This window comes from Ursus arctos, unplaced genomic scaffold (assembly GCF_023065955.2).
Source record: "Ursus arctos isolate Adak ecotype North America unplaced genomic scaffold, UrsArc2.0 scaffold_20, whole genome shotgun sequence".
Lineage (NCBI taxonomy): Eukaryota > Metazoa > Chordata > Mammalia > Carnivora > Ursidae > Ursus > Ursus arctos.
This window is the reverse complement of record NW_026622875.1, coordinates 8665368-8690495: the sequence shown is the minus strand read 5'-3', so window position 1 is coordinate 8690495 and position 25128 is coordinate 8665368. Positions and strand designations below refer to the sequence as shown.

At 41.6% G+C, this 25128-nt stretch overlaps 1 protein-coding gene and 1 long non-coding RNA gene across 5 annotated transcripts in view; one reads left to right on the top strand and one right to left on the bottom strand.

Annotated features, from left to right (window-relative positions):
* LOC113254105 (uncharacterized) overlaps nt 1-13988 on the bottom strand; it is a 35561-nt gene extending 21573 nt beyond the window's left edge. Inside the window, exons 1-2 of one of the 3 annotated variants that reach the window (XR_003315657.4) lie at nt 13371-13988; nt 5827-5910 (exon numbers count right to left, since the gene is read on the bottom strand). This is a non-coding gene — a long non-coding RNA (uncharacterized LOC113254105). Of the gene's footprint in view, nt 1-5826; nt 7021-13370 lie in introns of those variants that run through there. The other 2 variants (XR_008960658.1, XR_003315656.4) reach the window with 2 other exon arrangements.
* Nucleotides 13989-21422: 7434 nt separating this feature from the next.
* Nucleotides 21423-25128, top strand: part of LEKR1 (leucine, glutamate and lysine rich 1) — a 169940-nt gene continuing 166234 nt past the window's right edge. Inside the window, exons 1-2 of one of the 2 annotated variants that reach the window (XM_026497347.4) lie at nt 21423-21494; nt 24456-24538. In XM_026497347.4, the coding sequence (XP_026353132.2) occupies nt 24491-24538 (48 nt within the window). In that variant the 5' untranslated portion in view covers nt 21423-21494; nt 24456-24490. Of the gene's footprint in view, nt 21495-24455; nt 24539-25128 lie in introns of those variants that run through there. The other variant, XM_057315998.1, reaches the window with a different exon arrangement.

Sequence of the window (25128 nt, the reverse complement as noted above, 5' to 3'; positions counted from 1 at the left end):
GAGACTGCCCCGGGCTGGGCACAGCAACCATTTCAAGGTCTGGAATCTGGACATTAGCCTGAAGGAAGCAGCCCGTTGGATAGCTACATTTTGGCCTTATATGGTAGCATAAATTGTTTCTGGTTGCTGATGTGGCGGGAGGTATGAAAGATAGTGAGCCCGCACTTCGGGGCTCCCCTGACCTCCCAGACATCTCACTCTCTTCAAGCTGCCAAGACCACCAAATTTATGTGTCTCTGTGAAGAATAAAGGAGGCAGTGGGCAGCTGCGTCTGCCTTACCTCATGTCTATCCTTTGCACTGCTTGGATGCTGCTTTGGAAATAAATCAAAGTGCAGCATCTTTGAACTGAACTCAGAATGTCATTCTTGCCCATTCTCTCACCTAGACCAGACTCCATGCTGTGACTCCCATGGAGTAAAAGTGCATTCGGGAAAGCTCTTGTTAAAAGCCACAAGTGGTCCATTAGTTCAAGGCCTAGCCCCATCTGCACTGTCAAACGAGTGGTAAATTCATGCTATATCACTGAGGTCAAGAGATTACTGCCTCAAGAGATTTTCAGTGATCTATTTTGGTGGAGAAAATGCCTGACAGTACTTATGTGTCATTAGAGAGGGGACAAGTCCATCTGACTTAAAAGTTTTGAGAAACATCTAACTCCTATTAGATAGAAATGTGTTCATTATTATAAGCCTAATCTCCTCTTAGTCACATCAGACAGTGGCAATGGGGTGCAAATGTCACCTGCTTAGGCTCTCCCTTTCCCTCTGAGAGTCTCTCCTCAGGCACCCTTACAATACCAAGGGCTCCTTACAATACAGTGTGAACAGCACTGCCCTACCTTAGGCAATGTTAGTAAGTTATAGGCCAAACTAGGACACTTTTGAGTGGGAAAGGGAGTACAATTGGTAATTATGCTAGACAACAGACATAACCTGGGGCCATCCTAGGAAAATTGAGAGTCTAGTCTCCCTATAGATATCCTAATCCCAGTGTTTGCCTGCAAAGTCTCCTTCCAAAGGGATCCTGTTCTGTCCACAGCCCCCACTGAAGAGGCAGCCCCAGGCTCTTCGGGCTGATACTGAGCCACCAGCCTGTATTCTAGTTGAGCATGTGACCCAAGGCTGGTAAATAACCCTAGGCTAGTGACTCCAGGAGACCTCGAGGAGGCTTGGCTAGACAAGACAAACCTGGTCAAGCAGATTCCATCATGAATTGGAAATCCTGACCAAAAGAAGCCAGTGGGTAATGATTCTTTTTTTTCAGCCTCCACACTGTTAACATGTTGAATTCACACTTCATTGTCAGTAAGTAACACCTGTCATTGCACTACAATTCTCAACTGCTAGGGAGTGGGGAGGGGAAGTAATAATAGAAAAATCTCCAGCAATGTCTCCTAAAACCACAAATGTACACACCCTTGACCAAGTAATCCCAAGTATAAATCCCAAATTTATCAGACAGACATGCTTGCATACTTGCAAAATGCTCCATGTAGAGGCTATTCATTGCAGTAGTGTTTTACTAGAAAAAGACTAGCCCCCTAAAATGACTCAATGTTGATCAGCAGGGAACTCATTTGTGAGTTATGCACATCCATAAAGTGTAAAATATGAATGTACTAAATGGAATGACCTTCAGTATGTAAGTGAAAAAAGCAAAGTACCAAAGAGTATTAACAGGTTGCTACAATTTGTGTAAAAGGTAGGGCAGAGGGAATGTGTGTATGAGTGTGTGTTTTACTTGTGTATGCATAAAATAATAAAGATAATAAAGATTGCCTCCAGGGAGAGAAATTGGATGGCTGGGGAGTGAATTGGAGCATTTTCACTATACACTCTTTTATACTTGTTGAATTTTGAACCATGTGAGTTTATGACCTATTTTGAAAATGAGTAAATAAAATTAAAGCTCTAGGATATATGACAGCTCCTAGGTAGAAGCTTAGAAATATTAACTCAGGGGCGCCTGGGTGGCACAGCGGTTAAGCGTCTGCCTTTGGATCAGGGCGTGATCCCGGCGTTATGGGATCGAGCCCCACATCAGGCTCCTCTGCTATGAGCCTGCTTCTTCCTCTCCCACTCTCGCTTGTGTTCCCTCTCTCGCTGGCTGTCTCTATCTCTGTTGAATAAATAAATAAAATCTTTAAAAAAAAAAAAAGAAATATTAACTCAATATTTGCCCACAGGGCACCTAGGATCCCTTCGGGCATGATGCACTCAGGAGCATTGGGATTTGGGGACTGGCAGTTTTAGGATTGGGTGGCAAAGTCCTGATTATTCAGCAACATGTGCTAGGCACTATAGGAATTACAGACATTAACAGAATAATTTATAGCTGCATAAAATGTGAATATATTTCACATTACTGAACTGTACACTTAAAAATGGTTAAGATGGTAAATTTTATGTTATGTGTTTTTTTACCACAATTTAAAAAGCAAGGAAATAATTAAGAACAAAACAAAATTTAAAAAATTGTAGTCTCCTTAGAGCCTGAATATAATCCAGTATTTTAACCATAGATGATGCTTAACAAATGTTTAATAAATGGAATAGAGTTGGCAGAAGAGAGAATAAAAGTAACAAATTAAAACAAAATGGAGTGAGGGGTGCCTGGCTGGCTCAGTCAGTAAAGCACAGGACTCTTGATTTCAGGGTTGGAAGTTCAAGTCCCATGTTGGGTGTAGAGATTACTTAAAAAAATAAAACCTTAAAAAATACAACCCCCAAACCAAGGGCATGTGGGTGGCTCAGTTGGTTAAGTGGCAGGGTTATGAACTCAGGGGCATGGGCTAGAGCCCCTGTCAGTCTCCCCATGCAGCTGGGAGTCTGCTTGGGATTCTCTCGCCCTCTGCCCCTCCCCCACCCGTGCATGCACAGGCATGCGCAGGCTTGCTCTCTCGCTCTCTCGAATGAATAAATAAATACATCTTAAAAAAAAAAGATTCTCTCTCTCTCCTCTGCCCCTCCCCCCCATCAATTCTGATGGAGAGGGTCAGAGTTACATGCATTGTGATGCAAAGGAACAAAACGAAGGCTTTTGGATCCTACAGTCCTGGGATCCTTTCCTGGCTTGACTCTTTTTCTGGCTAATTGACTTAGTCCCTCATTGCCTCCTCGTATAAAGGATTGATAATATCCCCCTTTCAGGACTACGCCCCACTGTTAATGAGGCAGCTCACATAAAGCACCTAGCAAGATATTGGGCACATAGTATATGCTTTACATAGTTGGTCCTCCACTGAGATTCAGTGAGAGCCTTGAAGATGAGTAGAAATTTGACGGTCTGGAAAAAGTCTAAGAAAAAGGCATTTCAGCTCAAAGGACCATTACAGTTGGGTGAGTCAAGCAAGAGAAGCCTTGGGGGGGGGGGAGAGAAAGAGAGAGAGAGAGAGAGGGGGGAAGTGGAGAGAGAATCTCAAGCAGACTCCCCGCTGAGCTTGGAACCCATTGTGGGGCTTGATGCAGGGCTGGATCCCATGGCCCTAAGATCATGACCTGAGCTGAAATCAAGAGGCGGATGCTTAACCAACTGAGCCACGAAGGCGCCCCTTAAGTAACTCTTGTATGTGGCTAAATGCCGGTACAAAGACCTAGGTCTCCTCTTTCCCTTTTCTTTTTGTTTCTTCTCATTTTCTTCTTTTGACTTCTTATTGTTTTTCTTTAATCCCTCTCCTTTTGTTCCTCTTCCTTTCCCCCCTTCTTTTTCTTTCTTTCTTTCTTTCTTTCTTTCTTTCTTTCTTTCTTTCTTTCTTTCTTTCTTTCTTTCTTTCTATGTCAGGAGATACATTGTATTCCAAAAACCATCATTATTTTCCCAGGGAATCTTAGGAATATTACATAACTTTCCTGAAACAGCATAGTTTATAGGAGTTAAGACCTGGAAGGAGCATGATTTCAAATTTAAATCAGGAAGAAGAGCTATTTGCCCCACTGAGACATTATTAACAAAGGAATAATGATAACACCTACTGCGTACTGAGTGCCTGTTACCTACTTCATATGCAATATCATGATTTTTCACAACTGTAAGGCAGATATCAGCCCTGTTTTACAGGGTGAGAAAAATCAAATAAATCCTAGATTTGGTGGAACTAGGATTTAAGCCTAAGTCTCAATTCAAAGACTGTGGTCTTTCCTGCATACCGTCCTTCCTCTCCAAACTTCTTGATTTTCTCTGGTCTCCCATCTCTGGCCCTGTACTCATGCTTATAGTCTTCAGCTCTGGAAGCAGTAGTCATGTTTAATAGAGAAGAGTAGTTAGGTCATCTATATACACAAGAAACATGGCAATAGTATTCCTAGCTCTTTGTTGGTTCTGAGAGTGGAATTTTATTTAATAGATGCCAAAGTTATTAATAGCTTATTAAAATACATGAAAGACACGGGAATGCCTTTGATTCCACCAGATTCTCAGAATGATTAATACTGAATCAATGAGTGCCTCTCCCTAAATTGTTCTGTTTTTAATGCCTGAGGTCATAGAGCTGACCTCCTTCTCTTATTCTTTTTGCTTCATCCTACTTATGCAGTGAACAGAATTATCACCATACAGAAAAACATGGAGAATCTGTTCTGCACACTCAGGAGAAAAATGTATCATTTTGAGAATTTAACAACTATTGTAGATGTTTTATTCATTTATTCTCTTGGTGACTTAGAGCAATTGTCAAGAAGACTGTATGCTTTCAGGCCGGAGCCTACTTTAAATACCAGTATGTATTCTTTGTCTTTCAAATGTGATTTGTAAGGCTCAACAGTTTTTTTTAACTGAACCATGAATGTGTCTGAATACAATGAAAATTGGAACAACTTCTTTGTGAGTTTCTTTGCTTATAAGCAAAATGGTTCAAGTAAGATAGTGTACAATTGCCTAATTTCTGTTCTAATTTTCATGAAATGCTTCTCTCTGGCCTATGATGTTCTAATTTACCACTGGTGGCTACACACACATGCTAATACGTAGTCATACAGACAGACACACAGACACACACCTACTTCTTTGCTCATTTCTAAGATAAATTTTTCCCCTGGAGGAAGGCAAGACTTAAATGTTGAAAGAGGAGGAAATTCACAGGCTCTTTGCTGGAATTACAAAATATTTTTTGTAGAAATGACTTTAGAGAATATTGATCCAAAGTTTTCATTGACAGATAAGGAAAATGAGACCCAGGGAGGCAAAGTTCCATACTCAAGGTCACACAGGGTTGGAATCCATCTTTTCTGACTTTCGGGTTGAGATAGGTTAGACTGATCAGAGGGGGAGCAAACCTTAAAACAATTTATGGAAAAGGTGCCACTTTGAAACAATGTTCCTTTGCTCCTGGCTACCTTCCCCACTCCCTCCTCAGTTTCTTTATCAGAACTTTCGGTTGAAACTGACAGCCCAGATTCTTCTATGCCTTTTACCTGCCTTCAGGCTTTCTACCATCCTCCCTAACTTGACCCCACTTCTCACAAGGGCTGCTGCTTCTTCCTAGTGGAAAAGTATTTTATAAACCTGCTCAGAATTTACAGGAATGTCACTGAGAGAGCTATTGCCTAATGGCAAAGATGAATGGCAAAAATGTAGACAGCAATAGAAGAGAGGTTTTTATTTTTTAATTACACTAAGTAAGTAACGTTGGTTGGGAGAGGGAAGACCTTAGTTGGTGGAGTGGTTCTTAGTCTTTAAATAATAACCACCTGGGCCAATATCAACCACCTAGCCGTACAAACGTCTTTGCATACGGTCAAGCGTAAAATGCATAGTAAACATGAGAACTGTTATCTAGAGCTTGTATCTTTAAGCCTGTAAAACAACTAACATTTTTATAGTTCTTTACCATTTACAGAGCACTTGCACATACGTTTTCCTCTTTGGGTCGCAAACAGCCGTGTGAGCTCATTAGGGCAATCTGTGTTGTTCTCTAGAGGAAAAACAAAAGTTCGAAGTTAGACTTACTCAGGGTGGACTCAAGTCTGGGGCTTCTAATTCTATAAATCCCAAGGTCTTTTCATTTCACCACTTTGTCTCCTAAAAAGCCCACCAGTTTTAGAAATTTGGAAACTTGGGCCAAATCTATTTAGAAGGTACGAGGGTTAATTTTCTGTGCCATCTGCAGCAGGTCCAGGCTACCATGCAAAGCTGCTCCGCTGCTTGGGCATATGATCCCAGAAGGGTATGTCGAGATTATTTTAAGATACTATTTCCTCAGTGCTGTGGCAGGTGGGGTCAGAATGTGGGGCATAGACATGCACACTGGATAGAACTTGGCTGGTTTTGGATGATTCGAATATGATAGGACACACTGGCTTATTCGCTCTTTTATTTTTATAAAATGCTTCTCTCTTGCATGCATACACACAGAGATTATTGATGAGAAAGCTAGTATCTTTGGGAAAGTGGGCTTCCTAATGTGAAACCCCACTATGAAACTTGTTTCCCCACTCACAAGACCTGAAGAGGCCTCCTTCTGCCCTGTTTGTCTTTGGGCCTAGAAGAGCAAAGGACAGACGTACCTTCAGACACCTCTGTCCTGAGAAAAGAGAAGGGAAGGGACTGGGCTACTCAGGCATTGTTACTCTTTCCAAACTGTCACTTTATCTCCCCTTGGGCGGAGTAAATAAGGCAGGGAGAAAAGCCAGGATTGTAATGAAGCTCCCTTCACAGGGCAGGAGACGTCAAGAGTGGGAAGACATGCTGCACCCTACTGTAAATTAGTGAAGATTACATGACTTAATGTAGGTGAAACACTTAGGGCCTGGTCTAGAGTCAGTACTTGATTCATGGAAGTGCTTTAAATTAGAAATCCACAGACTCATTTCTGGTTCTAGCTCCTCCATTAACTGAGTGATTCAGTGCAAGAGACCACATCTGTCTTGTTCACTGCTGGATTCCCAGAACAGACACAGGTGCCTTGCACAGCACCTCTAATGATGACGATGATAACAACAATAATACTGTTTTTAAATAAATTAATTTTTCCTCTCTGAATTTGCTTCCTCATCCATAAAATGAGGAATTTGATTTTGACATTTAAATCTCTTCCTTGCTCTAATGATCTAATTCTATAATAAAGGATCTCTGCAAATCTGATAAACCTGTTTTTTAGCTTTATTTACTTATTTATTTTAGATTTTATTTATTTATTCGACAGAGATAGAGACAGCCAGCGAGAGAGGGAACACAAGCAGGGGGAGTGGGAGAGGAAGAAGCAGGCTCATAGCAGAGGAGCCTGATGTGGGGCTCGATCCCATAACGCCGGGATCACGCCCTGAGCTGAAGGCAGACGCTTAACCGCTGTGCCACCCAGGCACCCCTGTTTTTTTTTATCTTTAAACAACAACAACAACAATAACAACAGGGTTTACTGCCAGCATTCTCATTTAGTCTTCCTATTTTGAATTCCAATATTCACAAAAGGCAACTCACTAAGAATAGCAACATATGTATCCCTAATCATGTTAGGGTTAATTAATTTTTCTCTATCCCCCAAATATCCTGGTCAATTTTAGTAATAGTGCCAGCATTTTATTTCATTCCTTATAATTTTTTTAAAAAAACTTTCATTTTCTCTGTTAGTCAAGTGTCCACAGCTATTGCTACTATAAGTTCTTCTCAATTTAAAAGTTTAGGATTTTGTGGAATAAATCCAATGTTGCCAAGCATTCAGATCCTTGTTTTAGAAAATCTCTTCCTTGTTCACTGAGCCAAAAACAAAACCATTCTCCGGTTGTTACATATTAGAGATGAGAAAACAGGCTCACGTAGTAATACAACCAGGGCACAAAAATATAGATGGCTGAGCCTAGCTCTGAGCACTTTATTTTGTTGTTTTTTATTTTTTAAAGATTTTATTTATTTGAGAGAGAGAGAGACAGAGACAGAGATAGTGAGAGAGCACCAGCTGGAAGGAGAGGGAGAAGCAGGCTCCCTGCTGGTTCAATCCCCAAGATCATGATGACCCCAAGAGCCCAAGGCAGCTGCTTAACCAACTGAGCCACCTAGGCGCCCCTCCAAGCACTTTTTACAGTGCCTTTATGTTTTATTAGTATTTTATTAAGCAATTGGTACTTATGATCATGTGCTCCATCATCCACTGTGCAGCTAGAAAGCTAATATGCTCTGGAAGAGGGCATGCACAGAACATAATAGAATTTAGCACTTTTTCATTAAAAAGTCTAAAAATTTCTTATTTACATTTGAAGGGATTAGCTAACAAAGGCAAATATCATAAATCCAGTGAACAGCCTCAAAAGGCACAATGGAAAATATCACAGAGTAGGTGAATGAATTCAGCAACTCTAAAAAAGTTTCTTCAAGACTCAGACCTTCTTTATGCACTGCTATTTCAGTTTGGAGTCTAAAAGACTATCTATCTACTTTGTGTCTGACTTATTTTCCTGTCAGGCAGGAACTGGAATTTGAACTTTGCTCTCCAAAAGCCAAAGGCCAACTAATTTAGAAGGAGACTCTCAAAATCAATGATGGTTTCTTCTAGTTTCATTAGCTCTGTCTAAAGTGATGAAAGGATTTGATTCCCAGATAACCATGATCCTTATTGCTATTTTTACAAATCACATTAATTTCTATACTTAGTTCTGATCACTTGTGGCATTCCTGAGGCAAGTCTGGATTCATGCAGCATTCCAATCCTGAGTGCCTTTTCAAGTTTCCAACAGAACCTTGTGCTGGTGAGTGATGATACCTTTATTGTAGTAGCCCCAAGGTGTGGAAGTTGTTTCCTGTGGCCTAGACTCAGCCCTACCCCTCCACTTGTTGAAACATCTGCAAATACTTTTTTCATTTCAGAGGCATCTGACCACAGCTAGCCTCCCATCTGGATTGCTTCCTTTTTCCTGATTGCTCATGTAGGCATCAATAATCTGGGAAGGCATGGAGCAACAGAGAAACTGGGAGGGCTTAGGGATTAGAATAGAGTGCTTCGAGGTTAGTTCTTAGGGGTTTTCTCTCATACTCATTCATTAATTGACTCATTCAATCATCGTGATTGATTACACGGTACTAGCAATGCGAATATCAACATGTAGCAATATCTGTCCTCAAACAGAAAACAATCTATTACATGCAACATTTATTGTCTCAGATAGGGAATTACATCAATCAGTTTATAGTAGTAAACTATTTTTACTAGGTGTGTTCTGTGTGTAAAGTTCCACAGTTGCTTTAATTCTTACCCTTGTTAGGTATAGGATTTGTGGCATATTTTACTTAATCTCTTCCCCCCCCCCTTAAAAACTGAAAAGCAATGCTCTCGATTTCAATAAAATTGAAAGCAATACTCTCTGAAGGCTTTTGTAAATAATAATCATTAATTAATTTAATAAATACCATAGGAATCTTTACTCGATAAGCAAAATGATCAATTGTGTAGTGCAAAGTAATATTTCTTCATATGTTTCATTTGCTTTAGGCCTATATGTTAAGCCATGAATCTAACTGCTTGACTATTATTAGATTCTGAGACTATATTTTAGAAGGTGTTAATGCAGTTGGATCATTTCCAAGCTCTTATATGATATTAATTCCAAGTTTTAAAATATATTTATATTATGCCCACATTTGCGCATTTTAATAAGTTACATTTAAACTCTCATTTTATTATAATCAAATCACACAAAGAACTAATTAACTCCATCCTGGGAGTTGTTGAGCAATGATGATACCTTCAAAGCAACAAGAAATTTAAGGTGTATTCAGGGCGTGGCCCATCCACCCAGGATTTCAAAACGACATGGTTCTTCAGGTCCTGTTGGGGCTCATCTATCTGCACGTCTTCCCTGCAGGAGTTCGGACTAATCAGGTCACTACATCCTGACACTGCAGTCTCCACCACTCATTGTTTGCAATATGACGTAATGTCAACAGACCACAGAGAAGTTAGCAACGGGAAAAGGAAAACACTTTAATACCCAAGGCCATCCCTAGGGTTCAGCCGGACATATATCCTATATCAAATCACCTGATATCAAATCCTACAAATGAGCTCGGCCAAAAGGTTGAGCCATGTGGTCTGACTGTATCATGTTCTTCAGCTGCAATGCAATACTGAGGCAACCTGTTGTGAGCTGACAGTTCTTTCAGTTTGCTCAAACTGAAAAGGCAGTTTTGTTGCTCTATCATTGCTTCCTCTTGGCCGCAGAACATTTCACACGGCATCATGCCGCAGCTAGCTTTCATTACCTAGATATTATTTGAAATTGTGGAAGCTGATAGGGGTTGCTGGTTCCCTTCTTCAGCCTTGGCTTCTCCCCATCCCCCAGTGTTCCCTGTCTTGCTATTCAGAGCCGTGCTATTCAATATAACATGAAAATACATGTCAAGGGCAGATGGCAGCTAGTTGCCTGAGAACTCTGAAGAACAAAGACAGCCACGGTGGCCCTATAGTACTGTGTTCAAATTAGAAAAAGGATGGATGCAAAACACATGTCTTAGAGGGTGAAGGTAGGTGCTAGAATTCAATGCCTACCCACCTCCTCTGCAAGGCACCACGATACAATCAACAAACTGCACAAGTGTATGGTGTCCTGGCAAAAAGGGCATGTGTAGCCTTAAAATGATGGCAGAGGGCATTAAGAAAGATAAGGGCAACTTGGATATGGAGCATGATGGAAAACAGCAGTATTGTTTGGTTTGGACTTTTCCTTTCCCTCTCTAGAGATCTATTCTAAAAGCTGAGACCAGGAATAGGTTTTACATTTACACAAAAATACAAGTAATGTATTACTATTTCTAAGGTAATCTGCCCTTTTTAAAGAGACCAAAATTATTTATTTAAAAAAATTTTTTTTAAAGATTTTATTTATTTATTTGACAGAGAGAAAGACAGCCAGCGAGAGAGGGAGCACAGCAAGGGGAGTGGGAGAGGAAGGAGCAGACTCCCAGCAGAGGAGCCCGATGCGGGGCTCGATCCCAGGACCCTGGGATCATGCCCTGAGCCAAAGGCAGATGCTTAATGAGTGAGCCACCCAGGCGACCCCCAAATTATTTAAATATTACATAATTCACCAGTTTTGTCTGTTTACTCCTGTATCTCTAATACCTAGAACAATGCCTGACACACAGTAGGTCCCTTAATATGTTGAGTAAATCTCTAATCCAAGACTTTTGGTCATCAAGCAATAGGAAATTAAGCCAAGGGGCACCTGGGTTGGTTGAACCTGAGCCTTTGGCTCAGATCATGATCTCAGGGTCCTGGGATAGAGTCCCATGTCGGGCTCTCTGCTCATCAGGGAGCCTGCTTCTCCCTCTCCCTCTACCCCGCTCATGTTCCCTCTCTCTCTCAAATAAATACATAAAATCTTTTTTTTAGAAAAAGGAAATTAAGGGGCACCTGGGTAGTGCAGTCGTTAGGCGTCTGCCTTCGGCTCAGGGTGTGATTCCGGAGTACCGGGATCGAGTCCCACATCGGGCTCTTCCGCTGGGAGCCTGCTTCTTTCTCTCCCACTCCCCCCCTGCTTGTGTTCCCTCTCTCGCTGGCTGTCTATCTCTGTTAAATAAATAAATAAATAATCTTTAAAAAAAAAAAAAAAGGAAATTAAGCCAAGAAGATCGCTCAACCTCAAGATTTCACAGATCAAATTAGGAAGGGTCATCAAAAATTAGTTTTTTCCTAGGCACTTAATAGGCCAGAGGCCTCAGCTTTCATATAAAAAACTGTCACCACAAATGCTACTCAATACTGATTATTTAGAACTTCCAAAGCGCACATCGCATTTGTCGACTGACCGTGAACATCTATAAGTCAAATATTTTACATAAGGATGCAGCCTCCCACTGTACTTCAGTATTTGATGGGCTAAATACAAAAAAAAAAAAAAAAAAAAATTAAAAAATTTTAAAAATTTGGTGGCACAGTTGTATTTAAACATTATTTTATACTTCTGTAATTTTATATAAGGGCTGCCATAACAGCAGTACATTATTTGTAATAATTGAATATATCACCTTCCTCCAAAGATCTCAAAGCACCTTTCGTGAATAAGGAATATTCCTCCCTACACCTCTGGTGAGGTAGGTATGCTGTAGGCATTATTTCCATCATACCAGGATCACACATGAGTCATAAGGCAGTGGCAGGGCTGCCATTACTCACTCATGACACTTCAGTTCCCAGCTCTAACTATCAGAGAGTACTGCTTACACATTCATTCATTCCCTCATTCCTTCCTTCATTGAAAATACTTATTTGATGCAGCTTACTAAGCACTTAGTGTCAAGCCCCTACTTCCTTACTAACTCACACTGTATAAACATTACAATCTTTAAAAAAATCTCATAACATATTTAAAATTCAAAGAAATTTTTCTGCACATTGTGATTTATCCTGATTGTTTCACAGTGACATACCTACCACTGACTCGCTAAGGAAATGACTGAAATACAAACAAATTGAAGATATACTTTTCATGTTATGGCTGTTAATCACGTGTCTATAACATAAGGCTTTGAAAAAGAAAACGTTTGCCTGGTACAGCTAAATACTTGCGTTTTCTGTGTCTAATTAGAAGTTTCCGCCGTGTATTATAGTTGAGTTGGGACAAGATGTTCAAGACCATGAAAAGATGAATGTAATGGCTTCCTTGTGTCATGGTCTGAATTTTTTTTTCAGTTCATTTGTCCTTTTAAGTACTCTTACTGTTTGTACCCTAACTGAATTCACAATTGTTCCTCTTGCCAAACCATGCCTCCAGACTTGACTGTATAAATTAAATTTCATGCATGCATGTGCAAACCGTGTGCACTGCCTGTTAAACGAAGTAATATAAACAAATTAAAGGCACATTTTAATGACCCTTGAGTTCCGTGTTATAGTGGTTTTCAGACAGTTACCTACTGGGCACAGTGTAAGACACTGATTCACAGAAGTAATTTTCAGTGTGCCAACCGGGTTGCTCATAGAATCCAGTCCCCTAACTGTGCAAGCTGCATTTTGTACGGTTTTCTTCTCGGGCTCCCCACCCCCTTGCGGCCTCTGGGAATAGTTCTGACGCTCCCCCCGCGACCGCCGGGAAGGGGCTGATTCACCCCCAGCTCCCCCTGCCGGAGCCGGCGCGCGGGGCGGCCGCAGCCACGGCCACCAGGGCAGAGCCGGCGCCGGCTGCGTGACAGGCTGCACTCCCCAGCCCCGACGCTGTGGTAATTCAAACTGATCTCATCGCCTGTCGTCACGACACGCGCTTCCTCGCTTGCACGCGGCTTAGCGTGAGAGGCGCCGGGACAGCCGGCGCGCTCACCCCTGAGCCTTCGGGCAGACGCGCCCTGCAGGCCCCTTCGAGGCCCGCGGTGCAGCAAGTCCCTACTAGTTACAACGCCACCATCCTGCCTTCAAAAAAATGGTCCCCGGACGTCAACAAATAACCTAACCTTCCAAGCGTTGGCCTTCGCCCCCTTCGGCCTCGGCGGGCCCTGCCCCTCACCGCTCCCTGACGCACAGCCGCCACCTCCCCGGAGTTGGGGAGTAGGCGCCAGGTCGCCGGGGTCAGTCGCCCGGCAACGCAGCTCGCCTCCCGCGCGCCCCGGGCGTCAGAGCGCGCCGGGTTCCCGGCAGTCGGGACGCCGCGGCGGCCCCTTCCCGGGTCGCCCTGCCGGGGGCAGGCCGTCCGCATCCCTCCTGCGCAGGACCGGCAGGGCGGGAGACCCCCCCCCCCCCATGCTGCTGTGACCTGAGACCCCCACGATGGTGCCGCCAGACTTAGAAGGCGCCGAGTAGGCGCCGCGCCTGCTAAGGAAACCGAGAGGGGTCCGCGGGGCGAGACCGATTCCTCGCCGGCGTTCCTCTTCTTCCCTCCGCCGCCAGCGAAGATGGAAACTTTTTGACGTTAAGTTGAGGGCATCACCCTCGCGGCTCAACTCGGCGGAGGGCGCGGTGTGTCAGGAGCCGGGCGGAATCCGAGATTCCTCGCCGGATTACTCGGCCGGATCGGCACGCAAGGCGGGCTCCGTGCCCGCCAGGAAGCCCCGAGCGAGCACGGAAACGCCGAGAGCAGGCGGCGGGGGCGGGGCCGCCGCCGCTGGGGTTGCGTGACCTGCCGGCCGGCGGCCGCACGCACTTCGTGCCGGTGGCGGCCTTCTCCAGCCTGGCCGGCCGCCGCCGCCGCGGGGCGGGAGGCGCAGGTGCTGGAGGGCGGCACCCGGTTTCCACTTTTACAACCCCAGCCGGGAGGGGAGTCACGCTATGTTTCTGGGAAAGGGAGTGAGTTCACCGGGGAGGACACAGCGTCTTCTTGTTATCAGAACGTGGGTAACATTCGGTAATAAAACGCGCTCACACAGGATGTATTAGACGAACTGGGAACCAGAGCTGCTTAATCAAAGAGCAATCATTAGGGGAAACTTTACAAAGAAAACTTTAAAGTAAGAGGCAGGGCGCACAGGTGCGATTCATGTGTCAGGCTTACACGGAAGGGAACAGAGCAAGGACGGCGGTTTTGGGAGGCAGTTTTGTCCACTCTGCGCAAAGATGAATAACAGAGTCGGGATTCTGTGCATACTGTTATTCCTCCTCGAAGCGTTCTTTCCAGTGCTTTATTTCAAAATCAGAAGTACCTATTTCCCTGGCATACTGACTGGAGAGACTTCTTTTATGTGGCGACTCAAGAATCCCAAGGGCATTTAGAAAAGAAAAGGCTACAAACATTATAAGAAGCCAGGATCTAAGCTCCTCTTCAAGATCATGAGAAAAAGTGTTTTTCGCTCAGATATCTGGATAAATCAAGTTTGGAGGGCAGAACAAAAATATTAACACCAAAATAGTTTAACACACAAAACCACCCCAGTGGACTAAAAGCTTTCGGCTTATTATCTATTTATTTATAAACTTTGATATGGTGGATCTAAGCTCTTACTTATTTTCCTCTATTACCCTTAGACCAATGGTACCTGGGGACACACGCATTGATTTTTGTTACACAAGTAACATATTATTGAAGAGGGGGATTCTCCCGGGTTAGGATACCTGCTGTAAACTCCTAGGGAACTTTTTCAAAATGCACATATTTACCTCCCAACTTATCTGTGTAAAGAGAGAGCAAGAGTCACTGTTCAATTTTAGAATGTTTTCCCAGCTAACTGATTCTCACGTAAGTGTATTTGGGGATGTTTATTTTGTCTGCCCAGCACTCTGTTTCCTCTGTGACAGAACGGCCCATTTAACTCTTCTAGGCATATAATTAGAAAGGGAAGTTCATCATGTGTGGCCTTGCCTACCTGATCCTTACAATTGGCCAGGAGGCATGTACCTGCTACCTCCTAGCTTCAGCAATTTGGTCAAGGGATTGCTGTATAACTTAAAGTGTGCCAAACAGTCATTTCCTGGCATTTTTCTAACTGGAGGTTGGGAACAGAAGCCTCCTCTTTTCCTCTTGGTGACAAATCTGGACTGTCAGCCACTGCTGTCCTTCCATGTGCAGAGACTGTAGAAGAATGGAACCAACTTTCATTAAGTGGTAAACTCAAAGGGCTGAGATGCCGCATGATTTTTTATAGTTCAAGAATCCATGTCTGAAGTTCTCAAAGCAATTCTGTTTCCTGCTTTCTTGAAGCTTGGTTATTCAGCTCTTCTGTTGATTCTGTGAGGTGCTCTGGTATCCTAATAAAATATACACTTATACAAATAAATAACAGAATATACTTAGAATGCTATTTGAAAATTTTTTTTGGATTTAAAATATTATTTTTAACTTGCTTTTTTTCACAGGACAATCCATTGGGACATTAATTACCAAAGAACCATATCATCATTTCTAAAAGATGCACAACCTTGATATTTGATATATCAATTTATTTCACATTTTGATATTTCCAACTTTTAAACATTAAACAAGACTGTGAGGAACACTAAATGTATGTACTAATAAGAAAGAACTTTACCAGAAGCTTCTGGCAGCCTTCTCTTGGAGCCTGTTTGATCAGAATTGGGTCATAGGCCCATTTCTTTTTCTTTCTTTTCTTTCTTCTTTTCTTTCTTTCCCTTTCTTTCTTTCTTTCTTTCTTCTTTCAAGATTTATGTATTTTAGAGCAAGAGAGCAAGGCAGAAAGCACAAGCCAGGGGAGGGGCAGAGAGAGAGTCTCAAGCTGACTCCCCGTGGAGACAGGAGCCTGACCTGGGACCCTATCCCACCACCACTGAGATCAAGACCTGAGCTGAAACTAAGAGTCTGACGCCCAACAGACTGAGCCACCCAAGTTACCCAATAGGCCCATTTCTTTTTCTTTTTCTTTTTTTAAGATTTTCTTTATTTATTTGACAGAGATAGAGACAGCCAGCGAGAGAGGGAACACAAGCAGGGGAAGTGGCAGAGGAAGAAGCAGGCTCATAGCAGAGGAGCCTGACGTGGGGCTCGATCCCATAACGCCGGGATCACGCCCTGAGCCGAAGGCAGACGCTTAACCGCTGTGCCACCCAAGCGCCCCGATAGGCCCATTTCTGATTTAAATCATTGGTAAAGGGGAAAGGGCTAGCAGAATTGACCTAATCTGAGCTGATTCCTGGAGTTGGGCTGAGTCGTTTGGGTTTGGAGGAGGGGAGGGGGAGAAGGTCTAGATTCCTGAACAAAAGGAAGAAGGGGGCTCAGATGTCCACTAAAATAGTTCTGAACATTTCAAGGTGTTCACAATATATGTATTAATTTTTGACCCTAGAAGCAATGTTTAAGAGTCCTATTGCTCTACACCCTTGCAAACCAGGGCTACTATAAGTATTTTATTTTTTTCATCTGTTTAGTAGATCTGGTAATGCTATTTGATATTTTTTATCAGTAATTCATAAAATATTTTAAGATGATCCACAACTCCTTATTTAATAGAATTAAATCATTCTATTAATAGAAATATAACAAAATGACAGGAAAATTGCTATAGATTCCTATAAATTCCATAGCTACCTAAAATTATAGGTACAGAAACATGAACTTCATCTCTGCAAAGGTAGAATGAAATCACTTCTGCCAATCACTTATCAGAACACATGTGAGTTAGACTCTTACGTGCTTCATTAGAATCTTATGGAAATCTCAGAAATAAGCTATAATTTCATTAAACAAATTGTACAAAAGCTGTTTTTTAAATATATAAGGCAGTTATCAGTTTTCAGTCTGAATTCATTAACATTTATTATAGGCTATATATTGAATGCTAAGTGTTGAAAGAACTAGCAGGGACATGTATTTGAGCATCAAATTCATTACAAGAGTTTTAAGTCAGTGCCATGAGAGCTTAGTTCTTTTTGTTTTTAAATATGTTCATGGAAGTAAATGTATCCTGGGGATGTAATGTACAATATATTGACTATAGTTAATAATACTATATTATATATTTAAAAAGTTGCTATGAATATAGATCTTAAAAGCTCTTGGGGCGCCTGGGTGGCACAGCAGTTAAGCGTCTGCCTTCGGCTCAGGGCGTGATCCCAGCGTTCTGGGATCGAGCCCCACATCAGGCTCCTCTGCTATGAGCCTGCTTCTTCCTTTCCCACTCCCTCTGCTTGTGTTCCCTCTCTCGCTGGCTGTCTCTGTCTCTGTCGAATAAATAAAATCTTAAAAAAAAAAAAAAGCTCTCATCACAAGAAAAAAAGTTTGTAATTATGTGTGGTAATGGATGTTAACTAGACTTATTGTGGTGATTATTTCACAATATATACAAATACTGACTCATTATGTTGTATACCTGGAACTAATATAATGTGATATGTCAATTATATCTCAATAAAAATAAATACACTCATGTAACAAATATCAAACTATATTTGGCACATAGTACACCTTATCAGTAGTGAACAGGCCATAAGAGAATATACTTACAATCCCTAAAGGTTTTGCTGTAGTGCCTGACTTACTTTTAATGTTTGAGAGTAGGCATTTATCACTTAAAGGCTTGATTGGAAATTTTGTTCAATAATTATATTCTCAGGGCTAAAAAGGATTCAGTATAGGATTTATCACTGCACAGATCACAACACATTTGAACTCCTAGAGAGAGATGCTATTTAAACATTGTGACCTTCATTTTATTAGGTACTCAAGTTTATACTGCCCATAGGATGGATTCAAAAATATACAGAGCAAAAACCCACAAATGGTATTTTGTGGCTAAAGCTTCCCTTTTATTTGGAATTAAAAATATACGAAGCAGCTTTACGAAGGAGTCTACAATTTTAAATGCCGATTAGCAGTTAAAAAAACAAAACAGTATTAGGAAAAAAAATCTAATCCACATTTTGGTGAGAATAAAGTGTGCTGAGGTAAGTACAACAAAGCAAGTAGTCACTTGTAGCTGACCTCTTTTTTGAAAACTGGAAGCTGTATCAGAAAAGTTTTGAAAAAAAGTAAGTCTAAGACAATGTTTCCAGAATTCAATACTTTTTGAGTATTTACATATGTTACTAATCCACAGTAGGCTGATGCCTCCTGGGTATTGACTGGCCAGCAGAGTCAACTAACACAATACATGAGGTCCAGGTGCTTCTGCTTATACTTTTCAGTCCAAGTACACTTCAGTACTCATGTGTTGGGCCATGCCCTTAGCCACTTCTTTCATTTGGATAAAAGTAAACAATAAGTAGGATCTGACTGAGTTATGTTTGGAAGGGTTCTCAATAAACGAGACATTGTGTATGAAGTGCCTGGCAAACAGAAAGAGCTCAATAAATGCTAGCTTTTAAAAAATTCTGCAATTGCTTTGGATAGAACCCAGAAATAGCAGTGAAAGCTGTGGTTGCTTCCAACCTGGGAGGCCTGTCTACAACCATTTTATTCAAACTTTTGAGGGAATAGTATGGTACTGTGTTCTGGTTCACAGGATAAAAATAAAGTTGGGCTAACTATAATTTTGCCATGCTCCTTGGTAAAGTTCTGAGCTCACTTTGAAATTAGCAATCTTGGGGAAGACTTCCTGAAATTTTTATCGACTTGCTGACAAAGTACCTATTCTTCCACATGCTTTTTATGGAGGGAGGGAAGGGGGAAATACTCTTACCAAAATGAATGGGATGAATGACAGTGCCCTGATGGATCAATATCTTAGGTAAATTCATAATAGAAACAAAAGTACAGACACTGTGTTCTCATAAATATTACTATTACAACACGAAAGTCTGTAGACATTGTGGAAAGCCCTCGTTTAGTCACTTTACAAGACTTTTCTCCCAAAACTAGGGACTATATTTTTTTCTTTCAGGAGTCATTGACCCACAAGGGAAAACAAATAATTAAGCGTCTCACAGGAGATTAAAAGGAACTTAATTATCACTGGATTACTTTACAAAGTCACAGTAAAAAGTGAAACTTACCTGATTTAAAATTTAAGAACAGAATAACACAAAACTTTATTCAGTATGTTGAATGATAGGAACATTTTAAATTCTACTTCAGCTCCAGTATGGCCAATAATGGGATGAAGAAAAGCAGCGGGAAAACAAAAAAGACAAGGAAAGAAACTCAGAGGGAGAAAGGGAGGGACTGAGATCAACAGAGAGCAAAGAATAAACACACAGAACACTGGGGAAAGGCTTATTGGATTACTTTTTTTTAAAAAGTAACACCCTGTCACGACTCTTCATCTGTGCTGCTGTCTTTCGGGAATAACACCTTTCACTGCTACTTTTTAACAAAAGCTATTCTTCACAATTTATTAACTCTCTTTATCCCTGAAATTCTTACTGGGCCTACTGCTCCCTGTTCAGTAGAACTTTCTCTGATGATAATGTTTCTAGATATGGGCTATCTAATGCCGTGGCAACATGTGACTACTGAGCACTTGTACTGTGGCTATAGTGCAATAAAAGAATCGAAGTTTTTAATTTCATTTTAAGTAAATTAAATAGTCACTTTTGGCTACCTTATTGGACAGTGCAGGTCTAAGGGGCATTACAGTGTGGATATTTATGGTGGGAGGAAAACTGGTCTTGAGAACATATAGACATGACTAAGGACAGATGAAATTAAATCACAGCCTGCATTATAGCCTTTCAGCTATATCTTCTCCCATCCTTAAAGCGTTCCTTTTGCTTATCATATACACAAAGTACTCAATAAATATTATTGCTGATGATCATACTACTAGCCAAACTAGCCTCAGAAGAGTCATCTTGCTTTAGGTGTGCAGTTTCTGTTCCAGATAAGGCACTCAGTGGATCTAGATGAACTGCCTTTTCTGTGCCCCGTGCCTAAACCCCATTATTGAAAACAGTCCTACCTTCATTGTCCCTCAAAGAAACACGGTGAACACGAATAGCTGTTGAAAGTTCTTTGCACTTCTCATAAGTGCTGTACCTGACCACTTCGTTGGCTGTCCTCTACCCCCTTAATCCTGTCTTCAATTCTCTTATTGCTTATCTTTTCCAGATGAATTAAAATGCTCTTTGAGGGGATGGAAACTCAAAGTCGTTGGTAGGCGTTGGGGCAAAAATATCAGCCAGGTTAAGTGTGCAGGGTATATCTATCTCCAAGACTTTGGGGAACAAGGTTTTTTGAGTTTTCAGTACTTCATGCTGTCGTTTTCATTAATAAACAGCGTTCATCACCAGTTTGACTATTGTTTCAGGACTGCTCTGCATCGTTTGATCACCTCTATATTACAGGTTTTAATTCGTTTTCTCTGTATTTATTCAACACTTCATTCGATAGTAACAAGCCTCTTTCTCTGCTAGTGAGCCACAGATGATTTTTCTTCTAAGAGCTGCATTGTCGACCTCATATAATCCTCAAAAAGGAGAGATCGGGACTATTAATGATCACTTGAAAATCACACCAAGGGCTGTCCCTACCTGCGTTAGTCACAGAATCACCCCATTCCGGTATGCTTGTCTCTTAGTAGTAGGTCATTAATAAATACTTGCTTTATGAAGGAAGGAAAGTAAGTCAGGTGGAAAGGTGAGCGGCCTTCTAGAAATAACTTTTGTACTAGGGGGTCTCAAGATACCTTTTGAACAAGCCCTTACATCCCGACTACTTTGGGGTTAGGATGAAAATTTTAACGCCTTTCCAGTTGCCCTCGCTGCAATGCCAACGACCAGAGCTTCCTTTTACTCCCATAACCTCTTTAACAGGCGTCTCTCCTGTTAGCGCTCAAGAACTATAATTGCCCACTGCTGTGTCCGCCTAGCGGGCTCTAGAGCCAGGGATCGGAGGTATAGGGACTTGGGCCTCCACTGGAGGCTGAGTCTCTCTCCAACCCACCTTAAGGCTAGGGGTATTTCTCGCCTCCTCAGCAGCCTCTACAAGTACTCCAGCCCGCTCTCCCCCGCCTTGCCCTTCGCGCCCCTTCCTTCCCTCTCACAGCTCTCTGCGTAAAACAAGCCCTCCCCTCCCAATCCCGTCGTGAGCTTTCCCGCTTCCGCCGGGCGCGTGGGGCCCGGGGCGTGGCGAGGGAGCCCCGCTCTGCGTTGGCGAACGGCGTAGGCCGTGACGTCACCGCGCCCTGACGTCGAGCCGACGTGTAGCATAGTCTCCCGGGAGACCGGGAAAGCCGTTCGCACTTGGAGTCGAGGTCTAGGTGAGACAGTGAATGACTTCCTTGAGCCCCGCGGCCTACGCAGTCCCCCGGGACGCATTTCCGGAGCGGAGGCGTGCTGGCACCGGGGAGACGGCCGGAAAGCTGAGCCGCGGCGCGGCAGCGAGGGAATGTGGCCCCGAGCGTCGCCTCCGCCCCCCTTTGCGGCTCCTGCACAGCTTCCGCGAGCCCGCTCGGCCCAGGCGTCCTCTACTCTCCCCAAAAGCGCCGCTCGACCTCCTCCCCGCACCCTCCTCCCTCCTCCCGCCAAGGCAGGTCCCGGGGGAACGGGGTTAGAAAGGGACAGGTTTCAAAACCCTCCCAGCAGTTTTGGCTGGCCTTGCAGTTGATTTCTATTGGGAAAATCCCGCCGCTTTAGGAATGTCTTGGAACGTGAACTCCGTTTCACCTGACCCTGACCTGCTCATTTGCGGGTGATTCACACCAGGGGAAGGGTGTGTTTATGGAAGGGCCTGAAAGCTGAACGTGAGTTAATGGCCCAACGTGCGTGACACTGCTGTGAGGAAGGGAATCGGAAGTGAACAACCTAGGACGTTTCTGTGTTTTTTCGACATCTTCTTCGTGATTCCGTTAAGAGAGCAGGTTCACAAATACTTAGTAGCTACTGCCAGTTTCACCGCACCACTTGCTCAAGGGCAGTCTACTTGTATGTAATGTGAAAGAATAAAAGAAAACTGATTTGATAAAACATGCAAAATAATGTAAGAGTGAAGTAATAATTTAAAAAATTGCCATGTTGCCAAAGGTGAAAGAGACCTTTCCCTCACCCTTTCTTGAGAAACTGTATTTGTGTTTCCTCTGTTCCTTTAGTACGTAGGCAAATCTTTTTAAAGACCCAGAATGTTTTTCTTGAGGACATGAGAGCCATTTCTTTAAAATGTAAACATCAAGGAAGCTGTCTCCCTGTCTACTTGGGAGTTTCGCCTAGGCTCCTTACTTTAGTACCAAGGGATCTGTCATAGAGATTTGTATTCCTTAGAACAATCCTAATTAGCGCAGATAGCTACTGCAATTACTAGGTGAATAGAAAACGAACTACGAAATTGTAGGACAGACTGTATAGAGGATGAGTTAGCATTTCTCTTGAGAAGATGTATGTAATGGGTTGTATCTATATAGCTGTGTAAAAAAGTGGGATTTCTTTCTGTCTTTGTAGTCTGGTTAGCAGATTGGCTCTGATGTGCATCACAGTCTAGTTAAATGCTTATTCAATAATAAGATTGTTTTCTGCATTGTGGAGAGATTTTCTGTGTTGGCGGTATTTAATTTTTAATTTTTCTTCAATAATCAGAACTTGTCAAATTTCCCCACTTACTGTAATAAGGACACAAAGTTGGAATAGCTCTACAGATAAAGGAGGTACTAAACAAAAACTTCCACTGGTCCCTTGTTTATACTGTCACTAGATCCATGCTCTCAAATAATCTTATGGGTGGAATTTAAAAAGGAGATTTAGTTGGTAATTTTAGGAAAAATTCTACTCCCACCAGAGTTTAATTAAGATGATGCCATCTTATTTTACTGATGGTGAGTCCATTGTAAAATGACAGGAGAGAGAATAATGAGCCTTCTGTGAATAATGAGTTCTTGGCACAAGAGAGACAGTCTGCCAAACGTCAGATTATTAGGTACTTGGCTATGTGGGCCTATGTTAGCTATGTCAGTTAACTTTACTCCCATAGTTAACTCCAGTTAACTTTACCACACACACACACACACACACACACACACACACACACACACACACATTACCTATGGGAAGGTATGGGAAGACAGCTCATTAGTTATTTGTTTTAAACAGCATCTCATTAAAACAGCAGGCTTTGTGTTAACACAGGGGATGGGGAATTTTCTTTCCACCAGTGGTTGCACAATTAAGAAAAAAATACTTCCACTACAGAAATTTTTATCAACTATAATTTCCCTAACACCTTGCCGTGGCCGATGTTGCCATCTCTGATAGAGTACTATGCCTCCAGTCTATCTTTGTGTCAAAATCCTGCTCTGATCAAAAGCACACAGCCTCAGGGAGCCTTCCTAGTTCCCCATTCCCACCGGAAAGATAAGACATTTTTCTTTCCTGAACTCCTAAGTTGTTTCTTGTCTACCACTCTTGGCCCTCAGAGTTTCTTCCTTGCTATGGGATTGTGCCTGTATCATCTTACTCTGCTGCCCCCTTTCTCCTCCTCACTCTTTAGATGTATATATGAACATTTCTCATGAAACTGGACTGTGTATTCTTTCTCCATATTTGGGAAAGATTTAAAAAAAAAGAACCGAAAATACTTCCTCCATTCATCTTATGTAGTTATATGAAAGTAGTGATAGAATTTTATGTTGAATTGTTTTATTAGAAAATGAAAATCTATTGAAGTAAAATGCATAAAATTATGGAAATGTTCATCTTAAGTCAAATGAACACTTCTCATGCTTTGATGACTCTTCGGTGCCTGCATATGATATTTAATTTGATAACTTTTTTTTTATACTTCATCCTTTAAATCAGCATTCATGTCACAATTGTTTTTCTTATCTGCTGAACTAAAGTACTATATTTAGATATTTTTCTGTTAACTTTTTAGACCCCCCCCTTTTTTAAGAAAACTGAAATAAATGGGCCTCTTTAAAATTTTAAGTGACACTTATTCTGTATTTGCAAAACAAATCGTTAGTAATAAACCACAACAGAAATTACGATTAGACTATAAAGTTATAAGGAAATAAAATGTTTCTAACTCAGTTATCTATTATCTTTCCTGTTCTACTGGCCTAGTAGCTAACAGAGGAAAGCCCAGTTTGTTGTACCTTTTAACACTGAGTTGATGAAATAACTGTCAAAAGTTATCACCATTCATCTCTGACTAGTCCCAAGATTTTATATCTTTTTAACTTGAATTTTATTCATGTTCTTTCAATTCTGACTATTGCTATCAATGTTTTTAGATTATTTTACTTCAGAACTCATATTTTCGGAAATTATGGATCGTCACATCCCCATGCATGCATTACCTGAAGAAATCCAAAAGGTATGATAATATATTGTTATTACAGCATAACATTAAGAACATTTTAAGGTAGATAGTTATAAAACCTGGGGGAATGATTTCAGAGGTTTTACATTTATTTTAGTTAGGGCATCTGCAATGAATTGATGGAGTGGTAAGAGGAGTAACCGTAATGACCAGATTGTAGAATTCAATTCAGTGCAAAGAATGTTTAACCTGTGAATGAAGACATCTTTAATTCCAGCACAGTATTTGACCAGGTATTTGTGGAGCTTTTGTGACAAGAGGGCCTCAGGAATGTCCAAATACTATATTTAAATATTTTCTAGCAGCTTTTCAGGAGAAAAAACACTTGTTTAAAAAAATGGAAATACATGGGCCTGTTTAAAATTTTAAGTGAACCTTATTCTGCATTCGCAAAACCGATAATCAGTAGTAAACCACTATAGAGACTACAATTAGTTTGTAACTTTTTGTGATGCTAAATGTTTGTGTCTCTCTCCATATAAAGATCTATTTCAGTTTCACCTTAATTTTTGCCACTTATCATGTACCAGGCACTATTTTAAAACCTTTCATATATATCAGCTCATTGAATCTGGTTAACAATC